The sequence below is a fragment of the Schistocerca cancellata genome, chromosome 1 (assembly GCF_023864275.1).
Source record: "Schistocerca cancellata isolate TAMUIC-IGC-003103 chromosome 1, iqSchCanc2.1, whole genome shotgun sequence".
Classification (NCBI taxonomy): domain Eukaryota; kingdom Metazoa; phylum Arthropoda; class Insecta; order Orthoptera; family Acrididae; genus Schistocerca; species Schistocerca cancellata.
The window spans coordinates 773006692-773028802 of NC_064626.1; the positions used below are offsets into that span (position 1 = coordinate 773006692).

At 41.2% G+C, this 22111-nt stretch overlaps 1 protein-coding gene across 9 annotated transcripts in view; it reads left to right on the forward strand.

Annotated features, from left to right (window-relative positions):
• The window catches only part of LOC126187198 (broad-complex core protein-like), a 439455-nt gene that overhangs the window by 78146 nt on the left and 339198 nt on the right, over window positions 1–22111 (forward strand). For all 9 annotated transcript variants that reach the window (XR_007537704.1, XM_049928277.1, XM_049928280.1 and 6 more), the window contains exon 4: window positions 3104–3211. Coding sequence is in view for 8 of the 9 variants with exons in the window: in XM_049928277.1 (XP_049784234.1) it covers window positions 3104–3211 (108 nt within the window). In the remaining variant the exon portion in view is untranslated. The remainder of the gene's footprint in view (window positions 1–3103; window positions 3212–22111) is intronic.

Here is a 22111-nt window from a genome sequence, read left to right on the forward strand (position 1 = left end):
ACGTGATATGATTTGTAAAAGTTTGAACGTTACCCCTCACCTTCACACAGTACCATAAGCCACTGTCAGATCTATAAACACTGTTGAGCAGTGGTTCAGTCTTTCTGTTGTTTTTCATTTGGTTCACCTAGTTTTCAAACCATGATGTATGTTACCAGTTTGGAGAATATCAGTAAAGAATTCCACTAGCCACTGTTGGACATAATTTCCACTGTGGATTAGAAATTCTGAGTGGATGCCATCAAAACCAGGTGCCTTGCCTGCTTCCATCTCTTTGAGAGCTGTTATTATTTCGTTGCTGCTGAATGGCCTGGAGTAATATCATTCAGAATTACCGGCTAATTTGAGGGTCTTGACTTTAATTCTGTTTGCTTGAATCTGATTAGTTTTGGAGGTGGACACAATGTTATTTGCTACTTGCTTGATGATAACAGTCTCCTTTGTGTGGTCTGATGGGTTACCACCTCCAAGCTTTCTCAGCAAGGACCAGGCTTTTCTAGTTGAGATGAGGAAGTCTAAGGCCTCTACTATTTCAGTCGCCTGCAAGTGGCAAGCTGCTTCGATGCTGTGCAAGAGTTCATCAGCTGTTTCACAGTCATTGTAGTCAGAAATATTTTTGAATAGAGTTTTGCACATTTTTATCCACCGAGATACATATTTCTTATGGAAGTCTCTTGGTATACATTTCTTTGCTATGCAAAGCACAGCTCCAGTGAACCTCTTCTAGTTTGTGGTTACTGGTGGGATCCATCTCGCACATTAGTCCAGATTTTCAGGAAATGCGGGCCGGTTCGATCTAGGTCTGGGGAATGATCTTACGACAGATATTCCTGTAACTGAACAATGATTTCTATGTAAGTTGTCTGGGACTTTCCTTGATACTGGTAATGGCAGGCCTTTATTGTCAGAAGACACGAAACAAAAACATAAATCAGTGTTGTGATCTGTTTTCTAGGCACTGGATAGGATGTACATTGATCTTTAGCATCAAAAAGCAGATGGAGGTTGTGTCCTTCAGATCAGCCAAGCAGTGTGTCCCCAGTTTCATCATTAAATTTGTATTTCCATGTAGTCCATTACTGCTGTCTAACCCCCCCCCCCTTTCAAGTACACCATAGGGTTGTCTTGAGTTTTTAGTACATGTGCATTCACAACAGTTACTTCCCTAATTCTGATGATGACTTCATTGTATTATTTATGGTACTGATAGAGACACTGCAGGCTTTATCTATATTGTTACAGATGTACGTCACTACACCATAAACCTTGTTGTATGTAGCTCCAAGTAAATCAAGTCTAGGTATTTTACCTCTTGAAATAAGTCACTCTTCAATTTCTGCATGAGTTTCCTGGATGACTACAAAAACAATTTTGTTTGCATGTAGGATCTTATGTTGCATTTGGCATTTGGCTCTGTTAATGCCTTTGGTGGTCAGTTGGCACCCTTTGACACTAGTATTGAATTTTATGCACAAGTGGCTCTTAAAAGAGCCATTGCTCTGCCTATTCGTACCAGCCTTGTGTGAGATGATATGATATGATGCATATCAGGAGATCAATAGGATTGTCTGGTGCCTGTATTGTTGTGACTCATTTGAAACCATTCAGGGGACATGTACAGCTTAAGGCATGCTGTGGAGAGAACTAGAATAGCATGTAAAGGTTGTAAACTGATTTAATTTCAAGTGACCATAGACTAGTTATATGGAGAGTGTAAACAGATACAAACGTGGGAAGAAGCACACCTGTTATGAAGGGAGTCAGGAATATAGTGTGACAGTCCAAATAGTTACAATACTGGATTAATAAAAACTAGAGAAAAGTGAAGGTGATGGGTTTAATGCTTTGGTCACTCTATGTAGTCTCCCACCACTTGAGTACAACACACAGAATGTTCATACAATCAAGTGAAACTGTCAGAAAAGCCTTTCTTTGGGATGTTGTTCAACTTGCATGTCATATTGGCTTGAATGTCAGTTATGTAGTTATGTCATCAAAGCCTTTTGAATTTTTGTACGTTTATTGCTTTTTTGCTAGGTTTGTGCTGATAACACCAGAGCTTGTCATTTTTTCCAGAAAATAAATGTCCGTGTTTTCCATTTCAATCAAGTCACAGCTGAAATCCACTTGCGTGTTTTTTTTTTTGTTCGATAAGTCAGGGCATGCAGGACAAACTTTGCACACATTTTTCTCTCCTTCAAAACATTCTGAAGAAGGTTCTGAACACTTTATTTAGAGATGTTGCTACATTGTGATTTGTAGCACAACAACAATGTTGACACACTAAAGCCACACATCTGCTGTTTAACACTGCTTACTCACAATTCACTGGTTGAGTGTGCAGTTGTTAGTTCAAGCTGCAACTGTAGTTGCTGCGCTGAAGTCGCTTATGTTGTAGGAAATAAATCAGTCACAGTTATTTCCTGCTTGACACAATTACTTCAATTAAATAGGTAGGTGTAAAGTTGCAAAGTGACATGAAATGGAACGAGTATGTGAGATCAGTTGCAGGGAAGGTGAATGTTCGAATGCAGTTTATTAAAAGAATTCTAGAAAAAGTACAGCACATCTATAAAGGAGGCCATGTATAGAAAACTTGTGTGTGACCCATTCTTGAGTACCGTTTGCATGTTTGAGACGCCCACGAGGTTGATTTAAAGGAAGATGTACTGCTAGATTTGTTGCCAGTAGGTTCAGTCAACACATGAATGTTACGTCAATGCTATGCGAACTTAAACTGGAATTCCTGGAGGGAAGAAAACATTCCTTTTTTATGAAACACTATTGAGAAAGTTAAGGGAACTGAGATTTGCAACAGACTACAGAATCGTCCTACTGTCGCCAGCGTATTTAATGTAAGGACTGCAAAGACATAAGAGGAATCAGGGCTCATACAAAAAAGAATATGTAGTCATTATTTCCCTCGCTCCATTTGCATGTGAAACAGGAAAGGGAATGACGAGCAGTAATAATGAGGTACCTCTGCCATGCACAATATGGTGAGTTGTGGAGTATGTATGTAGATGTAGACATACGTGCAGAAGTAGATTCATACCATAAATGTCAGTTTTCTGGTAGTTTTTGTATTTGGTGTTTGTTTCAGAATCGAGAGCCAGATAGAACACCCTGCACAACTCCTCAACCATCACATCGGCAACCAGGGTCTCACATTCGTGTATCAGATGTCAGATCTGAGGCACACTTGTCAGAAGTGAGTGCAGCATATCACAAAAATGTATATTAAGATCATATATTTTATTTTTTGTGGGCTACAAATACAGGATGTATCTGTTAAATAAAGATTATGAGCAGTTCCAATCAAGGAACCAACACTTCATTCAGTTGCATGGTGCCTGTAGGATATGACATGGTCAGAACTTAGTTTTCATTTTATGGTAATAAACAGACATATTTGTGGAAAGGAATTTCACGAAAGATATTAGTAACTGCATGTGTCTATTTCCATGATCAGATTGTCATTGTGAAATGGCAGTGTCAGTAACACTAAACCCATCTGCCTCTCTAGTACGTTTAAGGAAGTGGCCTTTGCATGTAAGGTGTCATAAGCTGTCTACTGGGATGGGATTTTATGTAGTAGGTGAATAAGATTAATGATTTCATTCCTAAGATTCATTTACTTGTTGCTACTCGTATGCTTTTGTGGATTAAACTGTTCATTACATTCTCAAAATCTGGCTTAGATTCTACTCCAAAGTTTTGTTGCCTATTGCAATCTCTGTAATTCTTTCTAACACATTCTGCTGGTTGGAAGCTCAACAATGATTAATAATAGGAGTTTGCTCTCTGTTGTTAATTTCAACTAACTGCTCATAAACTTTTTATTTTAATCAAGTCCAGTTACCAGTCTACAAACTGTCAAGTTTAATAATAGTTTTTAAATAATTTAGCTGTAACTTCTTTAGTGTGATACTGCTCTTGGCCTTTCTTAGTGAATACAGGGTTTTCGTAATGGTTCTTTGATGCTCAAATCCTGTGTAAAATCCCATTTAACCTTGACAGTAGGAAGTGTAAGCAACCATTTCTCCTAGTTTTGCTACTACGATACTGTGTGTCAAATCTTTGTGCCCATTGTTTTTGGACATAAATCAAAAGTTTTCATCACTGCTCACACATTTTGGCTATGCCATTGAACATGCAGTATTCGTGTAGCTTCTAAAACATTCCTTTGGTCCAAAGTGAGAATAGCTTATGTTATTTGATCAGTTCTTTCAATTCCTTCTTTGGGATACATGAACTCCTATGGTCTGACATGGGAATGACTCTTCAAATCCAGACATCCTGCTCTTTTAGGTACTGTGTAAAGATCTTTGTCTCATTCCCCCCCCCCCCCCCCCCCCCCTTCTTCTTTGTCTTTATCATCTTCAAGATTGGATCAACATCCTGCTTTGCCTTGATGTTTACCAATAAATTTTGTATTTACTTTTCTTGAAACTGACCTGTAAATCCTTCAGAATGCGCTGCGCTCTTCATGGTGTCCCGAGTGTACTAGTTCTTATATTACCTGCGATTACCCATATTCCATCTGATTTATTGTTTGTGTTGTGTCAAGTTAACTTTTCACCCATTAAAATGGCTTTTTCCAATCGCCCACGTTCTACAAAGACATTTGAAATTTGTGTAAAACACAAACTAGAGGTATTAGGTACCATCTAATGTTCTTACCCTTGTTGGATCCAGCTGCTACTCTACTTAATTAAGAAACCAAAAGTAATTCTAAATGTACCTGGGTACAGGAGTGCTGTCTTCAGGCTGTTATTTTATAAAAATTTTATTTTAATATGCTCTAAAAGTGTTGGAGAGACTGGGAAATGCATCTTGATCCTAGGCTCGATGAAAGGAAAATCCTGATGCTCACTTCCACGACCTAGAGGGGGGAGGACAACGTTTGTGGAAACAAATGGGTAACGAGCACAGGGACTGAAAGATTCCTGGGATAAGGAATCTTACTGACCAAGTGCCAACAGCCACGTTGATGGGTGGATGAGCCAGTAGAGACCTAGGTCTCCTGCTAGGTATTGAAAGGAGAAATCCTTCCTGCAGGCTGAAGAATTCTTCACAAGTCAACAGCATGGGATGGGGAAGGCAAGGGGAAATCACTACATTAAAGATCTGCAGGATATCCCAAGAAACAACTGTTTAGTTTCACTTGAATAATTAATATGAAGCATATTTTTGTTAAAGATTCTGGAATAGTCCTCCATTCGGATCTTCAGGATGGGACTAAACCAAACAAGACAGAAAGAATTTACAGTTCAAGTGTACATGCAGACATCAACTTTTGATGAAGAAGAGCAATGAGATAAAAAGTGCTGTAAATAGAGTTGAAGGACAAGACGACCTTATCATTACGGGAAATTGGAATGCATCAGTTGGAGAAGGAAGAGGGATTGGGGAAAGAAATGAATGGGGAGATAGATTAGTACTATACTAAGATGTGTAGAGTACTGAGATGTAAAACATGGTTGAAGGAAGGAATCAGGAGTAGAGTTTAACATACTATCCACCGTGTGGTCATTAGAGACAGAGCACAAGCTCAGATTATAAAAGAATAGTGAAGAAAAGTTGTGCCCATTTCTAAGGAACTGTCCCAGCATTTGCCTGTAGTGATTTAGGAAAATCATGGAAAACATAAATCAGGATTGCAGGACAGGAACTTGAACAAACATCCTCCCCAGCTGTGAGTCCAGCATGCTACTCACTGTGCAACCCCAATCAGTTTGTGGTTTCAACACCATTCATGGGGAAGGTATACATGGAAGGCTCTTGGAGATAGGAGGAGATACAAGATACCAGATAAACTTCATTCTAGCTGGATGTAGGTTCCAGAATCAAGAAAGAAACTGTAAAAGCTACCCAGGTCCAGACATCAATAGTGAGTATAACATAGTGATAAGTGAATGTGATCTGAAACTTAAAAAAACTGAAGGAAAAAACTTTGCGGAATGGGATCTGAATAAACTAAAGAATGATATGATTAGTTCGGTGTACAAGGAACAAACAAACATGGCTACAGTTACGAAAAACATTGGACATGTTGAAGGAAGACGGGAATCCTTGAAAAGTATTATCTGAACAGCAAATCAGCAAATAAAGTTGTTGGAAGACAGAGGGCAAAGCATAAAAAAGAATTGATCACTGAAGCATAATAACAAAAATAAATTTAAGTTGTAAGCTGTAACAAGACAACTCAGGAAAAACAAAGTCTATATATAGTGTTGAAGAGTAAAATAAATCAAGAGTCAAAAGGACTGAACAATAGTTCTTGGAGGAACAGTGCAACGAGCTGAATGAAATGATCAATGTATGGAAGCTGGAATGTGCCTATAAAGCAGTTAAAACAGTCCTTTGAGAATAGACAAGTAAAATGAAGTGGAGTAAAAAATGAAGTTGGAATAGTATTATTTGAGTAGATATTATATGAGTAGAAAGGTGGGAACAGTACTTGGAAAAGCTGTGTGCAGCAAATATTGAAGATCTGCTACTGGAGAACAAAGGGAGTCAATTTGGAAGACAAGAAACATTGCAATTTGGTAGCTAAAACCTGGGAAGCCACGAAGAATTGCTCCATCTCGTACAAGTTGTATATGAAACCAGAAAGCTCCCAACAGACCGAAAAAAATGTGTTACTGTTCCAGTACCAAAGAAAGCATCTGCAGATAGATTTGAACCATATAGGACCCTCAGTTAGGTAACACATGGCTCCCAGATCTTGGCACCTATCATTCTAAGGAGGATCAAAGGTAGGTTATATGGAGTGATCATGGATGACCAATTTGGCTTTAGAAGAGGCGTGAGCATATGAGGAGCATTACTCCATTTATGATTAATTCTTGAAAGAAGGCTCAGGTCACAAGGACAGAAGAATTGTGCAGAGACCATGTAGAGAAGAGGTGGCTTTGACAAAATATGGAGCACATCGAGAAAGAGGTACTATTAACACTCTCGCTGCTGTGGGCATGTATACATGTTGTGCTATGGCATTCATCAGATGTTGTGGACATTATATGTGCACACTGTGGATTTTTTTTAGTGCTGTGGACATCTGAATGCATCCAGAATTGCTGACCTCTCGTTGCTGCAGATGAGTCAATTACTTATCCTGGTGAATAAAAAAAAATTTGAGTATTCATCATACAACACACACTGATGAGCCAAAGCATTATGACCACTGCCCACCATGACATTGGATGCCATTTGGTGACATTGCGGGCACATGATGCAGTAACAAAAGTATGTAAATCGAGCAGACATGGATGGGGGATCACTCTAGCGAAGAAATGGGCTGTAAATGGGGAATTCATTGAGATAAAAGACTTTGACAAAGAGCAAATTATTATTACACAGAGCCTGTGAACGAGTATCTTGAAAATGGTGAAGCTGATCAAATGTTGATGTGCTACTATCGTGAGCATCTACAGGAAGAGGTAGAAGGACACTAAAATTACCCCTAGGCGCTACATGATTGGATGTTCATGACTCTTCATGGAATGTGGGGTTCAAAGGCTTGTCTGTCTGTGAAGTAGGATAGATGGTGATCTGTGGCATTTCTGGCGAAAGAGCATAATGTTGGTGCATGCACAAGTGTTTCAGAACACACTGTTCATTGTACATTGTTGAATATGGAGCTGCGCAGTAGACCACCCGTACTTGTTGATGTTCAAATGTTGACTCAACGACATCGTCAATTATGATTGGACCATCAGGATTCAGCTGTCAATCAATGGAAATGTGTTGGCAGTTCGAGTGAATCACATTTTTGCTACACTAAGTCAGTGGTTGTCTCCACAAATGCCGCCATCAAGGTGAACGGTGGCTCAAAATGTGTAGTACGTCACGGACACAGGCTGGTGGGAACAGTATTATGTTATGGAAGATGGTATTCTGCATTTGCATGGGGTGTGTGGTAGTAATCGAAGACATGCTGACAGCTGCGAACCACTTGCATCCCTTCTTGCTTAATGTCTTCTCCAGTGGTGATGTTATCTCTCAGCAGTACAGTTGACCATGTCTCGGAGCCAGCACTGTGCTGCTGTGGTCTGAGGAGCATAGTGAAGTCACATTAATGTCTCAGTGACCTAATTCGACTGATGTAAACCCTATGGAACCCTTCTGGGTCACTATCAGGTGCTATCGCCATGTACGCATATCAGTGGCCTGTTATTTTTGCGAATTATGTGATGTGTGATTATAGACATCTAATGCCACATACTTCCACAAACCTACCAACAAATTTTTGGATCCTTGATATGTAGAATCAGTGATTTATTTAATTCCAAAGACGGACAAATGAGCTATTAACCAGGTAGTCATAATGTTTTGGCCCACCAGTGTATATGCCTCATTGTGTGCTATCATTTGCAAAAAAAACCAAAAAATCATTTTTCAGTATCTTGAATTGTTTGAGAGATATTATGATTGTTATGACCACATTATTTGCGATGCACAAGGATGTGAATGGGTGCACCTTGCTCAACTGTCTTTTGGATATAAAATCCAATAACTCGAGAATGAAATGAGGTATCTTTCTGCTCTCAATTTTAAATAAAATTTTGAAATCTTATCTACATTTGGTTACTGTAATATATGAGCTAAAATCAACTGTACGCAAAGTTTATGCAATGTGTTTTTACCTCTGCGAGCTCTTTAAAATTGCGTGCAATGTTTTACTTGATTTGATGCAGCTTGGTAAGCATGACAGTTAATGAAAATAAATTCAGTTGTCTATCAAGTGGACTGTAAGATGTGTAAAAATCATTTTTTTTTTTTGCCAATAGTTTTCAAAAAGTAAGGTAATAAGTATTTCATATTGACTACAATACTTTCTCTAATCACAGGCACTAGTATGTGGTGAACAGTACTGCCGTAACAAAAGTTACCTCAGCACTAAATGCAACAAGCACATCTGCAGTGGCGAAACGGTTAAGCAAAGGGTATGGAAGACTGTTTGCTCCCTCCTGTCTTTGTCAGTGGGCACATTCAGAAGGCAATAGATGAAGTCAGGGAGAAACCAGGATCTATAGTACAAATTAAAATCTATGATAAGAAAATAGAATGGTTTAGACATACTGATGATACTGCTGTGGGCATAGAACAATTAGAAGCTATCCTGGCTCAGATGATGACCACCCTCAACTCTTCCCATAATATGAAAATTAATTAAGCTAAAACAAAAGTCTCAGTAGCAAGTAGACAAAACACTGTTGTCCATTGCTCACTTAACAGTGAGTGACTAGAGACCATTGAGTTCTTTGCCTGCCAAGAGAGTTACATTACATGAGATTGAAAATCTAATAAGGATACTACAAGCCAAATCCATAATGCAAAAGCTGATTTTACAAAGGAAGAAATCTTTTTACATCCAGCTGCATAGACAAACATCTCAGAGAACACCTCATAAAGACTTTTGTTTGGAGCATGCTTCTGTTTGAAAGGGAAACATGGACACTCAAGAGTAGCAGGAAAACATGAAATAGTAGCATTTCCTGGGTTGACTAGATATAAGATAAGGAGCTGCTCCACAGAGTGGAGGAAGAGAAGCCACCACATCTCTTGAAACTTACCCAACACAGAAGGGACACATAGGTTGACCATTTGCTGGGACATGATGGTGTCATTAAAAGCATCATTGGGGGGACATGAAAGTGAAGGATGCAAGAGACTGGAATACATCAGCCAGAACATGGAAGATGCCAGCTACACCATCTAGCCAGCTACACCATCTACACTGTTTTCTAGAGGAAGGCCGAAGACAGAAAAGTATGGTGAGCTACTGCTAGTCAGCATGATGGTTGGAGACATAAGAAGAAGACCTACACAGTAATTTTAAGACATTCATCACCGACAGACCTACCGTATTTACTCGAATCTAAGCCGCACCTAAAAAATGAGACTCGAAATAAAGGAAAAAAAGATTTCCCGAATCTAAGCCGCACCTGTAATTTGAGACTCGAAATTCAAGGGGAGAGAAAAGTTTTAGGCCGCACCTCCAAATCGAAACAAAGTTGGTCCATTGTAATATGAGACACAATTTAGGTTGAATGAATGATGATACAGCTACAGTAGTTTGGTTCGAGTCGTAAGTTTAGCAGTTAAGCTTTACCAGGTAGCCATTGCTATGCGTCAGGCGCTCCATCCGTATTTATACGGGTACCCTTCCTTTTTCACGTGCTTCGTCTGGTTTGAATCGATTGGTTATTTTGCTTTGATCTGAAGTGCCGTTTTCTCTGTTATAGGTGTTTACGTTACTCTAAGCTGAAAATGCATCACTGTACTGTGTCATGCATTGTTTGTCGCATTCTGATAGTGCGTGTTTACGGCCTGTCGCCGCTCGCGGCATGGCTTGCTTTTGTGCGCGCTACCGCCGCTTACAACTACAAAGAGGCGAATCGTCTCATTAGCGAAGCAATGTCAAGAGACTGCTATTTGTTGTTACGTACACTGCTGCTTTCTTTGAGAATGATCAACAAGAACCAAATAATAGGCTGCGTATGATAGAACATGTTCTGAACGAGAGTTAGGCAAAAATTTTTCTCCGTTTGAAAATCTTTGTGGCCGCTTCTTGAGTACATCAAATTCTGCACAGAAATTAGTCATCTTAGATTTAAAAATCATTTCTGACTGTATCCCTATTAGGCATAAGAATAATACGAATATAAACATGACACGATAAGTATATTCTTCCGCGTTTGCTGTTGTCTCACTCTAGTTTCGTAGTTTATTAGGCAGACAGGATTTAAATGAGATAGCAACAAACACGGAAGGATACATGGCAAAATGTTTATATTCGTATTATTCTTATGGTGAATGGTGAAGAGAATACTGCTTGTGATTCACATTTCATCAGGTTACTATTAGCAACAATCTCTTCTCAAAGGTAGGAAAAAATTCAGAACGTAGAGTTGGCCATATTGACAAACATCCCAAACAGTCTTGCCAGTCGGATTTTCGTAGTACATTGAAATTCTGCTACATCGAAGATGAACAATACGGAATTTGTATTTACTTCGGAGAAAAAAAAGCTCGTCTTCCACCTTTTTTTTTTTTTTTTTTTTTTTAAATTTATTTACTGACGCAGAGGTTTTGGTGCCAGTATTTATCTTTGTGCCTACAAAGTATGCCTGTGTAGCGCTACATATATTCGACGGCAGAAGTTAGTTGTGGCGGCTCCTACCAACAGTTTTCAGAACTTCCGCTTGCTTTGCACTCGATTCTAAGCCGCAGGCGGTTTTTTGGATTACAAAAACCGGAAAAAAAGTGCGGCTTAGATTCGAGTAAATACGGTAAGCGAGGAAATACCTGTGGCTGTTCTGTAGTGTTCCCTAATAGTGGCCCCAAGCTTCTTACACTGAACAAATTCGTTGTTTATGATGCTGGAGTGCACAAAATATTGAGGATACTGGAACTGTTGAGATGTATTTATGTGACAAATTTCATCATCTCTTCCAATTCCCTGAGTGCACTGCTAGCCATAATTGCATGTAACCAGCAGATAATGTTGTGAAATCCATTCAGGACACCACCCTTCACTCGCAATATGTAGGCAAGGAGGTGATAGTCTGCCGTGGTATGTGGCTATCAAGAGCAATAATGAATTGGCAGATGCATCAGCCATCTCCCAGCATTCAGTGGCCTCACTATTGAGACACAGGTTACTTGTCAGTGACAGGATAAGTGGCTGGAATAACAAAGTGCTTTCATGAAACCACAGATTCCTTTCCCAGTTAGGGGAGAGCTCACCAATGTGTTTGTGGTGTATCCAGCTTAACACATTAGAAGGCAGTCCATATTTTGGCAAGGAACGTGTCATTTATTTTATATAATGACACGCAACTTGTCAGACATGTACCAAATTTTTGTTTGTCTTCCCAGATTTTGCACAGTGTGTCAGAAAGAAATTAAATTGTGACTCATCCTGAAGTTGGATCATCCAGCTCACATTTTCTGTATTTATGTTATTAGAATTATACCTTCAATTAATTTAAACTTTCTTGGTTTTGCAACTAATTTTGTGCCTTCAATTTTACTTTCTATTTCCTTTAACTGATCTAAAGAATCTTCAGTAATTTTCAAAAGTTTGTTTCTGTGTGTGTCTTTAATTGTCTGGATCTTGGTTACAAATTTGGCTGTGTGTCTCTGTAAATCTCAATTATTCTCCTGAATCATTTTAATTTGTTTTTCCAGCTGTTCCTCGTGCATTTTGAATTATAGTTCCTGCAGCTTGTGACAAATTTTATTTTGTGATTTCTGTTGTTCTTTCAAGCTTTCCTAAATGGCGTACAGTCTTTCCAAACTAATAACTGTTAGCTCAGTGACTACTCACTTATATTTGTATCTGCAGTGTTGAAGCAATGATTAGAGTTCCTGTTTCATTAACTATTCTAATTTTGGAAAATGGAATCTATTGATGATTTACCTATATTTAAATTACTTGCTGCCAATAGCTGCCAGTAATCAAGCAAAATTTTCCTCTACACTAGCCATCTTATTTTTTCTGTATTGGTAATCAGTTGCTGCCTATTGTGTTACTATGACTAGTCACTGTTTAAATACTTTTCCTCATTTTCTTCTAACCATAGTTCAGTATTCTGTTCTGCTTTGTGCATTCTACCACAACTTCAATCAAGCTAATGCTGTGTGTTAGTTACAGACTCACAGAATTTTTTTGACTTCCGCCTCCACGTCCAAAGATCATTAGTGATTGAAGTCCTGGTATGCGCTTGACTTCATGCAAAAAAAAAAAAAAAAAAAAAAAAAAAAAAAAAAAAAAAAATTATGACTTTGCCACAAAGCATACTGTACACTGTCATAGCCCTGCTCTTAACACTGTTTGTTGAAAATTTCTGTTTTTCTCACAACTGGATACGCCAAAACTATGTGAAATATAACTCATTAACCAGCAAACTCCTCACTACCTGTGTTTCACAATACAATTTTAGGTATGAATATTATTGGGCCATTATCACACAATGGAAAATCCAGGATTGAACGTAACAGTATTATGAAGAGGATAGTTGCTACTCACCATATAGTGGACATGCTGAGTCACAGATAGGCACAACAAAAAGACCGCCTCACAATAAGCTTTTGGCCAACAAGGCCTTTGTCAAAAATAGACAGCAGATACACACACGCTCACTCATGCAACCGCAACTCACACACACATGACCACAGTCTCTGGCAGTAGAAGCCAGACTACGAACAGCAGTGCATGATGAGAGAGTCAATCAGGTGGGGGAAGGAAGAGGCTGTGGCAGGGACAGGGAGAGAGAGCAAGGGAAGGATGTTGCGGGAGCATGCAGGGACGAGGTGGAGAGAAGGTAGGGCAGCCAGGTGCAGTCAAGAGGTTAGATGAAGGACAGGGGGGTGAGAGTGGGGGGGGGGGGGGAGGGGTTAGTGGAAAAGGAGATAAATAAAAAGACTGGGTGTGTAGGTGGAGTAAAGGGCTGTGTAGTGGTGGGATAGGAACAGGGATGGAGCTAGATGGGTAAGGACAATGACTAATGAAGGTTGAGGCCAGGAGGAGGGTTATGGGAACATAGGATGTATTGCAGGGACAAATCCCACCTGTGCAGTTCAGAATCTAAGCTGGTGTTAGTGGGAAGGTTCCAGATGGCACAGGTTGTGAAGCAGTCATTGAAATGAATAACGTCATGTTGAGTGGCATGCTCAGCAACAGGGTGTTCCAGTTGTTTTTTGGCCACAGTTTGTCAGTGACCAATCATGTAGACAGGCTGTTATGCCCACGGAGAATACAACACAATGTTTTCAGCTTAGCTTGTAGATCACCCGACTGGGGGTTGGTAAGTGTGGTATGGACAGAGGTACTGAGGCAGCCAGCTTTGAGGTGTAGGTCAACAACTAGGAAGGTGGTTTGTTGAGTTGAGTAGGACCAGTCGACATGAATGGAGGAGAAGGTGTTGAGATTCTGGAGGACTGTGGATAGGATTTCCTCACCCTCCATCCAAATCACAAAGACGTAATCAGTGAATCTGAACCAGGTGAGGTGTTTAATATTTTGGGTGTTTAGGAAGGATTCCTGTAGATGGCTCATGAATAGGTTGGCATAGGATGGCACCATGAAGTTGCCCATAGCCATACCCCGGATTTGTTTGTAGGTAATGCCTTCAAAGGAGAAGTAATTGTGGGTGAGAATATAGTTGGTCAAGGGGACTACAATGTGGCAAAGGAAGAGGTACTGTGGAGAGTTGGTATCTTTTGTATAGGGCAGCTGGTTGCATGTAATAGGCTGAAGGTGTTGGTCTATGAGAATAGAGAGCCTCTCAGTGGGGGCACAGTAATCGGCCACAATGGGGCGCCCTGGGTGCTTGGGTTTATAGACTTTAGGAATCATTTAGAAGGTAGGAGTGTGAGGAGTGGTAGGTATGAGGAGAGAGATGGACTCCTGGAAGAGGTTCTGGGATTGGTCTAAGGATTTGAGGAGGGACTGGAGATCCTGCTGGATTTCTGGAATGAGGTTGCTGTGACAGGGTCTGTAGGTGGATGAATCTGCCAGCTGAAGGAGTCCTTCTCCCAGGTAATCCTTGTGGTTCAAGACAACAGTGGTGGAGCCTTTGTCAGCAGACAAATAGGTTGGGATTAGTTTTTTAAATTTGTGGATTGCCGTTCTTTCTGCAGATGTAAGGTTAGTTTGCATGTAGAGGGATTTGAGGAGTGATGGTGGGACAAGGTTCAAGGTTAAGAAATTCTGGAAAGTTAATAGAGTGTGCTTTGGGGGCAGTGGGGTTGGATCACATTTGGATGAAGGAGTGAACTGAGTCAGGCAAGGTACAACATTGATCTTTGGTTGAGTCTGATTGGTAGGGTAGATGGCAAAAAAGTGTTTCCACTGTGGGGACCATGAGAAGGAATAAGGTCTTTAACAAGTTCTGTATGACTGAATTTGAAAGTGGGTGAGACTTTTGGTCAGATCTGATATTTCTATGGAGCTAAGGCTTTTGGAAGAAATGTTCATGACTGTTTTGGGTCTGTGTGGGTTCTGGATGCTGTGTGGTGGTTTGAGGGACTTTTGGATGGTGGGATAAATATAATAGATCTGTGATACACTGAGCTTTTGAGCTGTGAGGAGACATGGTGGAGGTTTGGAGGTTGTGGATAGTGGTAGTCCCAGGTGGGAGTAGGAAGTGAGCACGGTGGAGAGTTTTTTTGAGGTAGCCTTGTGCATGTTGCTCCAGTTTCTGGAGGGAAAGGGTTTCAGTGTGTATCATGGGATACAGGAATTTGGGATTGCATAGCAGGAGAATTTTACTGTACTGCAAGGTGGTTAGGGCTTGATTGATATGGTTTTGCAGGACTATGTTAATGAGGGCTAAGGATAGATGGACTCTAAACAGATGGGGGTCATTGTGGAAGGAAGGGTGGCAGCCAGATATGGGTAATTTGATGGTAAGGCCATTTGTGGGGATTCCATGAGCCAAGCAACAACGTAGGAACAGTATGTGGGACTGCTGTGTTCTGGCTAAGGGTAAGGAAACTTTTCTGTATTGACACATATGGAAGGAGCAAGGAGCATTGGTGGTGAAAAAATGTGAAAAAATATGTAAATAACGTGGAATTAAATCCGAAAAAATTCGCAAAAAACACCCAAATATGAGAAAAAAATCACAAAAAGGAAGAAATGGGTTAAATAATGGGAAACAAGATAAACTTTGAGTGAGTATGTCGATGCTGAAAAGTGAAGAGTAACTGATATTCGTGTGAAGTCACAAAGAGATCACAGAAAAAATATAAATAAAAAATATTTTACTTTGGGTTTTGGTTCTGTAGATGGATAAGTATGAAGAAGGGGAACAGTAATTGTGACTGGATTACCATATTTACTCGAATCTAAACCGCACTTTTTTTCCGGTTTTTGTAATCCAAAAAACCGCCTGCGGCTTAGAATCGAGTGCAAAGCAAGCGGAAGATCTGCCGTCGAATATATGTAGCGCTACACAGGCATGCTTTGTAGGCACAAAGATAAACACTGGCGCCAAAACCTCTGCGTCAGTAAATAAATTTTAAAAAAAAAGGTGGAAGACGAACTTTTTTTCTCCGCCCCGTGTTTCGACCACTGCATTCTCATACATCATCCAACGAAGTAAATATAAATTCCGTATTGTTCATCTTCGAATGTAGCAGAATTACAATGTACTACGAAAATCCGACTGGCAAGACTGTTTGGGATGCTTGTCAATATGGCTAACTACGTTCTGAATTTTTTCCTACCTGTGAGAAGTGATGGTTGCTAATAAGAACCTGATGAAAAGTGAATCACATGCAGTATTCTCTTCACCGTAAAAATAATATGAATATGAACATTTTACCATGTATTCTTCCATGTTTGCTGCTATCTCATTTAAATCCTGTCTGCCTAATAAACTACGAAACTAGAGTGAGACAACAGCAAACGCTGTTATTCTTATGCCTAATAGTGATACAGTCAGAAATGAAGCACGGCAACTGACTAGATTTTTAAATCTAAGATGACTCTAATTTCTGTGCAGAATTTGATGTACTAAAGAAGCGGCCGCAAAGATTTTCAAACAGAGAAAAATTTTCACCTAACTCTCGTTCAGAACATGTTCTATCATACGCAGTCTATTATTTGGTTCTTGTTGATCATTATCAAAGAAAGCAGCAGTGTAAGTAACAACAAATAGCAGTCTCTTGCCATTGTTTCGCTAATGAGACGATTCCTCTCTTTCTTTGTTTTTTTTTTAATTGTAAGCGGCGGTAGCGCGCACGAAAGCAAGCCATGCTGCGAGCGCCGACAGGCCGTAAACACACACTATCAGAATGCGACAAACAATGCATGACACAGTACAGTAATGCATTTTCAGCTTAGAGAGACATAAACATCTATAACAAAGAGAACGGCACTTATCAGATCAAAGCAAAATAAGCAATTGATTCAAACCAGACGAAGCACTTGAAAAAGAAAGGGTACCCGTATAAATACGGACGGAGCGTCTGACGCATAGCAATGGCTACCTGGTAAAGCTTAACTGCTAAACTTACGACTCGAACCAAACTACTAGGTGTATCGGCATTCATTCAACCTAAATTGTGTCTCATATTGCAATGGACCAACTTTGTTTCGATTTGGAGGTGCGGCGTAAAACTTTTCTCTCCCCTTGAATTTCGAGTCTCAAATTTCAGGTGCGGCTTAGATTCGGGAAATTTTTTTTCCTTTATTTCGAGTCTCATTTTTCAGGTGCGGCTTAGATTCGAGTAAATACAGTAGGTGAAATTACTAAGTGTTGAACTGGAATAGAGAGGACAGGGATGGAGCATTGGTGTTGAGGTGATAGTAAGATGGGATAAAGATAGCGTGGCACAGAAAAGATGTGGGAAAATATGGGAGAGTGATGCAGGGAGAGTGATCAATTTAAAGGTAAAAGATTAATGATATCTGGGGGAGTAATGTGGGACATAAGATACTGCATCAACAGTCATCATTGTCTTGTAGCCATCTGTTGTTTGCGGCTGAGACGATTGATACAGTGTGGCTCGTAAGTAGAGTGTGCAGTGCGGTTTGTAAGACGACAAGAGAAAACAGGAAAGAAGAGAAGGAAGGATGAATGTTGAGTATAGTAATGCATTAGAAAATAGTAAGAAAGGAAAACAGCACTGGGTTTGGATGGAAGAAAAGCCATTGGGCAAAATCGAACAATGGAAAATTTCAGGGTGAAATGTAAGGATATTATGAAAAGATAGTTGCTACTCAACATATAATGGAGATGTTGAGTCACAGGAAGGAATGACTAACGGAGGTTGAGGCCAGGACAGTTACAAGAACATAGGATGTATTGCAGCTAGAGCTCCCACCTGCACAATTCAAAAAAGTTGGTGTTGGTGGGAAGGACCCAGATGGCACAGGCTATGAAGCAGTCATTTAAATGAACGTCATGTTATGAGGCATTCTCAGCAAAGGAGTGGTCTTTAAGCCACAGTTTTTCGGTGCCCATTCATCTGGACAGACAGCATGTTGGTTGTCATGCCCATGTAGAATGCTGCACAGTGGTTGCAGCTTAGCTTGTAGATGGCATGACTGGTTTCACTGGTAGACCTGCCCTTGATGGGATAGGTGATATTTGTGACCAGACTGGAGTAGGTGGTGGTGGGAGGCTGTATGTATCTAGGTCTGTTACAAGGATATGAGCCATGAGGCAAGGGGTTGTGCAAGCAGGCATTATGTAGGGATGGATGAGGATGTTGTGTAGTTTTGGTGGGTGATGGAATACCACTGTGTGTGTCGTGGGAGGGGAGGGGTGGTGGGGGGAGAGGAAGGGAGGACAGTGGGTATAGCATTTCTCATTTCAGGGCACAATGAGGAAGAGGCAGAACCATGATGGAGAATGTAATTCATTGCTCCAGGCCTGGGTGGAACTGAGGCACAAGGTGAATGCTCCTCTGTGGCTGGATGGTGGGACTTTGGAATGTGGTGGGTGACTGCAAAGATAAAGCAAGGGAGATTTGTTTTTGTACAAGCTTGGGGGGGGGGGGGGGAGGTGTAATTACTGTCTGTAAAGGCCTCAGTAAGACCATAGGTGTATTTTGAGAGGGAACACTTGTCACTGCAGATGCTATGACCAATTGTGGCTAGGCTGTATTGAAGGGACTTCCTGGTTTGGAATGGGTGGCCTCAGTGAGATCCCCAGTGTATTTTGAGAGGGACTGCTTGGCACTGCAGATGCGATGGCCAGGGGTGGCTAGGCTGTATGGAGTGGACTTCTTGGTATGGATTGGATGGTGATTGTCAAAGTGGAGATATTGCTGGTGGTTGGTACGTTTGGCATGGACAGAGGTACTTATATAGCCATCTTTGAGGTAGAGGTCAACGTCAAGGTAGGTGGCTTTTTGGGTTGAGTAGGACCAGGCGAAGCAAATGGAGGACAAGGTGTTGAGATTCTGGGGGAATGTGGATAGGGTATCCCCACACTTGATCCAGATCATGAAAATGTCATCAGTTAATCGGAACCAGGTGAGAGGTTTAGGATTCTGGGTGCTTAAGAAGGATTCCTCTAGATGGCCTGTGCATAAGCGTAGGATGGTGCCGTATGGGTGTTCATAGCCGTACTCTGGATTTGTTTGTAGGTTATGTCTTCAAAGGAGAAGTAATTGCAGATGACGCTATAGTTGCTCATGACGACTAGGAAGGAGGTTGTTGGTTTGGAATCTGTCGGACATTGGGAAAGACGATGTTCAATAGCAGTCATGGCCATTAGGGATGTTAGTGTAAAGGAAGGTGACATCAATAGTGACAAGCAGGGAAATGTGTGGTAAAGGAACAGGAACTTTGGAGAGTCAGTGGAGGCAAAAAAAGCTTATCCTCCCATACAAAAGATACCAACCATTTCCTCCACTGATTCTCCACAGTTCCTGTTCTCTTCCAAAGGTCTCATCTTTAGCCCCACTCCCACATTCAGTCATGAAGGACTTGTTAAACACCATCTCTCTTTTTCACAGTTCCTATAGTGGAAATACTTTTTCACCATCAACCCTACCAATCAGTCTCAACGAAAGATTAATGTTGTACCCTGCCTGACTTAGTTAAGCCCTCCATCCAAACATGATCCACCCCCACTGCCCACAAAACACACCCTGTTAACCTTCCAGAATTTCTTAACCTCGAACCTTGCCTCACCATCATTTCCCAAACCCCTCAACATGCAAACTAACATTACAACTGCAGAAAGAACTACAATCCACCAACTTAAAAACTGATCCTGACTTTATAATCCTACCTGCTGACAAAGGCTCCACCACCGTTGTCTTGAACTGCAAGGATTACCTGGGTGAATGACTCCACAAGCTGCCAGATTCATCCATCTACAAATGCTGCCACAGTGACCCAGTTCCAGAATTCCAGCAGGATATCCAATCTCTCTTAAAACCCTTAGGCCCATCCCAGAACCTCTCCCAGAGTCCATCTCTCTCCTCATCCCTACCACACCCTGAACTCCTACCTTCGACATGCTTCATAATGTCTATATAAACCCAACCACCCACCCAGGATATCCCATTGTAGCTGGTTAGTGTTCACCCGCTGAGAGAATCTCTGCTCCTGTAGGACACCACCTTCAGCCTATTACCCACAACCTACAATCCTATACAAACCATTTCCTCCACCAACTCTTCACAGTTTCTCTTCCTTTACCACACAGTAGTTGCCTTGACCAACTATATCCTCACCCACAATTATTTTTCCTTTGAAAGCATTACCTACAAACAAACCCAGGGTACAGGTATGGGCACCCGAATGCACCATCCTCTGCCAACCTATTCATGGGCCATGTAGAAGAATCCTTACTAAACATCCAGAATCGTAAACATCTCACCTGGTTCAGATTCATTGATGACAACTTTGTGATGTGGATCAAGCGTGAGGACACCACATCCCTCCAGAACTTCAACTTCTTCTCCCCCATTCACTTCACCTAGTCCTACTCATCCCAACAAGTCACCTTCCTCAATGTTGACCTCCACCTCAAAGATGGCTATATCAGTACCTCTGCCCATATGAAACCTACCAACCACCAGCAATATCTCCACTTGGACAGCCACCACCCATTCCATATCAAGAAGTCCCTTCCATAAAGCCTAGCTACCTGTGGCTGTTGCAGCTAGTGATGAGCTGTCCTTTTTAAAATACATCAAGGGTCTCACTGAGGCCACCCATTCCATACCAGGAAATCCCTTCCATACAGCCTAGCCACAGGTGGCTGTTGCATCTGCAGTGGCAAGCGGTCCCTCTCAAAATACACCGAAGGTCTTATTGAGACCTTTACAGACTGTAAAATTACCCCCTCCCCTCCTGACCTTGTACAAAAACAGATCTCCCTCGCCTTATCTTTCCAGTCATCCACCACCTTCCAGAGTCCCAGTGTTTGGCCACAGCGGAGTATTCCCTTGTGCCTCAGTACCACTCAGCACTGGAGCAACTGAATTACATTCTCTGCCAGGGTTTTGCCTCTCTCTCATCGTGCCCTTAAATGAGAAATGCCCTACCTACTATCCTTCGCACCCCTCACCCCCACTCCTCTTCCCAGGGTATTCTACTGTCCACCGTACCTACACAGTATTCTCGTCCGTCCCCTCACAATTGCCTCACGGCTCTCATATCCTTGTAATAGACCTAGATGCAGGCATGCCCCATACATTCTGCCACCACCTCCACCTACTCTAGTTCTGTCACAAACATCATCTATCCCATGAAACATAAAACTACCTGTGAAACCAGTCATGTGATCTACAAACTAAGCTGCAACCACTGTGCTGTATTCTATGTGGGCATGACAGCCAACATGCTGTCTGTCCGGATGAATGGCCACCAAAAAACTGTGCCCAAAAAACGACTGGACTACTCTGTTGCTGAGCACGCCACCCAACATGATGCTCTTCATTTCATTGACTGATTCACAGCTTGTGCCATATGGCTCATTCCCACCAACACCAGCTTTTCTGAATTACCCAGGTGGGAACTGTCCCTGCAATATATCCTACATTCCTGTAACCCTCCTGGCCTCAATATTCGTTAGTCATTGTCTTTACCCATCTAGCTCCTTTCCTGTTCCCATCATTCCAGCTCTACCCAGCCCTCTATTCCGCCAATGCACCCAGTCGGGGCACACATTTTCAGCTGTCCACATCAAGGTATATCAACAACACCTGTCGGCAGCTGAGGCTTTCAGTTAGTCATCATTTATTCTATTTTTGACAAAAGCCTCATTGGCCGAAAGCTTATTGTGTGAGTAGCAACTATCCTTATCATAATATTGGTCGATAATTGCGAGTTTGACTTAATGTGATCTCTTAATATCTAAAAAAATTAGTTCAGGGCATCAGAGAACTACGTCTACCTGTGTGTTGAGTGATCAGCATGCCTGACTGCCAAGTGGAGGAGCCAATTTCAATTTTTGGTATTGCCAAGAATTTTTCAGTTGCAGACTGAGTGGTTTGGGGTGCACTCTTTCTTGTGAGGTGAACTGAGGAACTTCTTTAGCAAGGAGAAGTGCATCTAAGATCTTGAAAGCTGACAACAGTTGGGAACACATTGTGTTGACCTGATATCCCTCCCTGTAGTATCCAG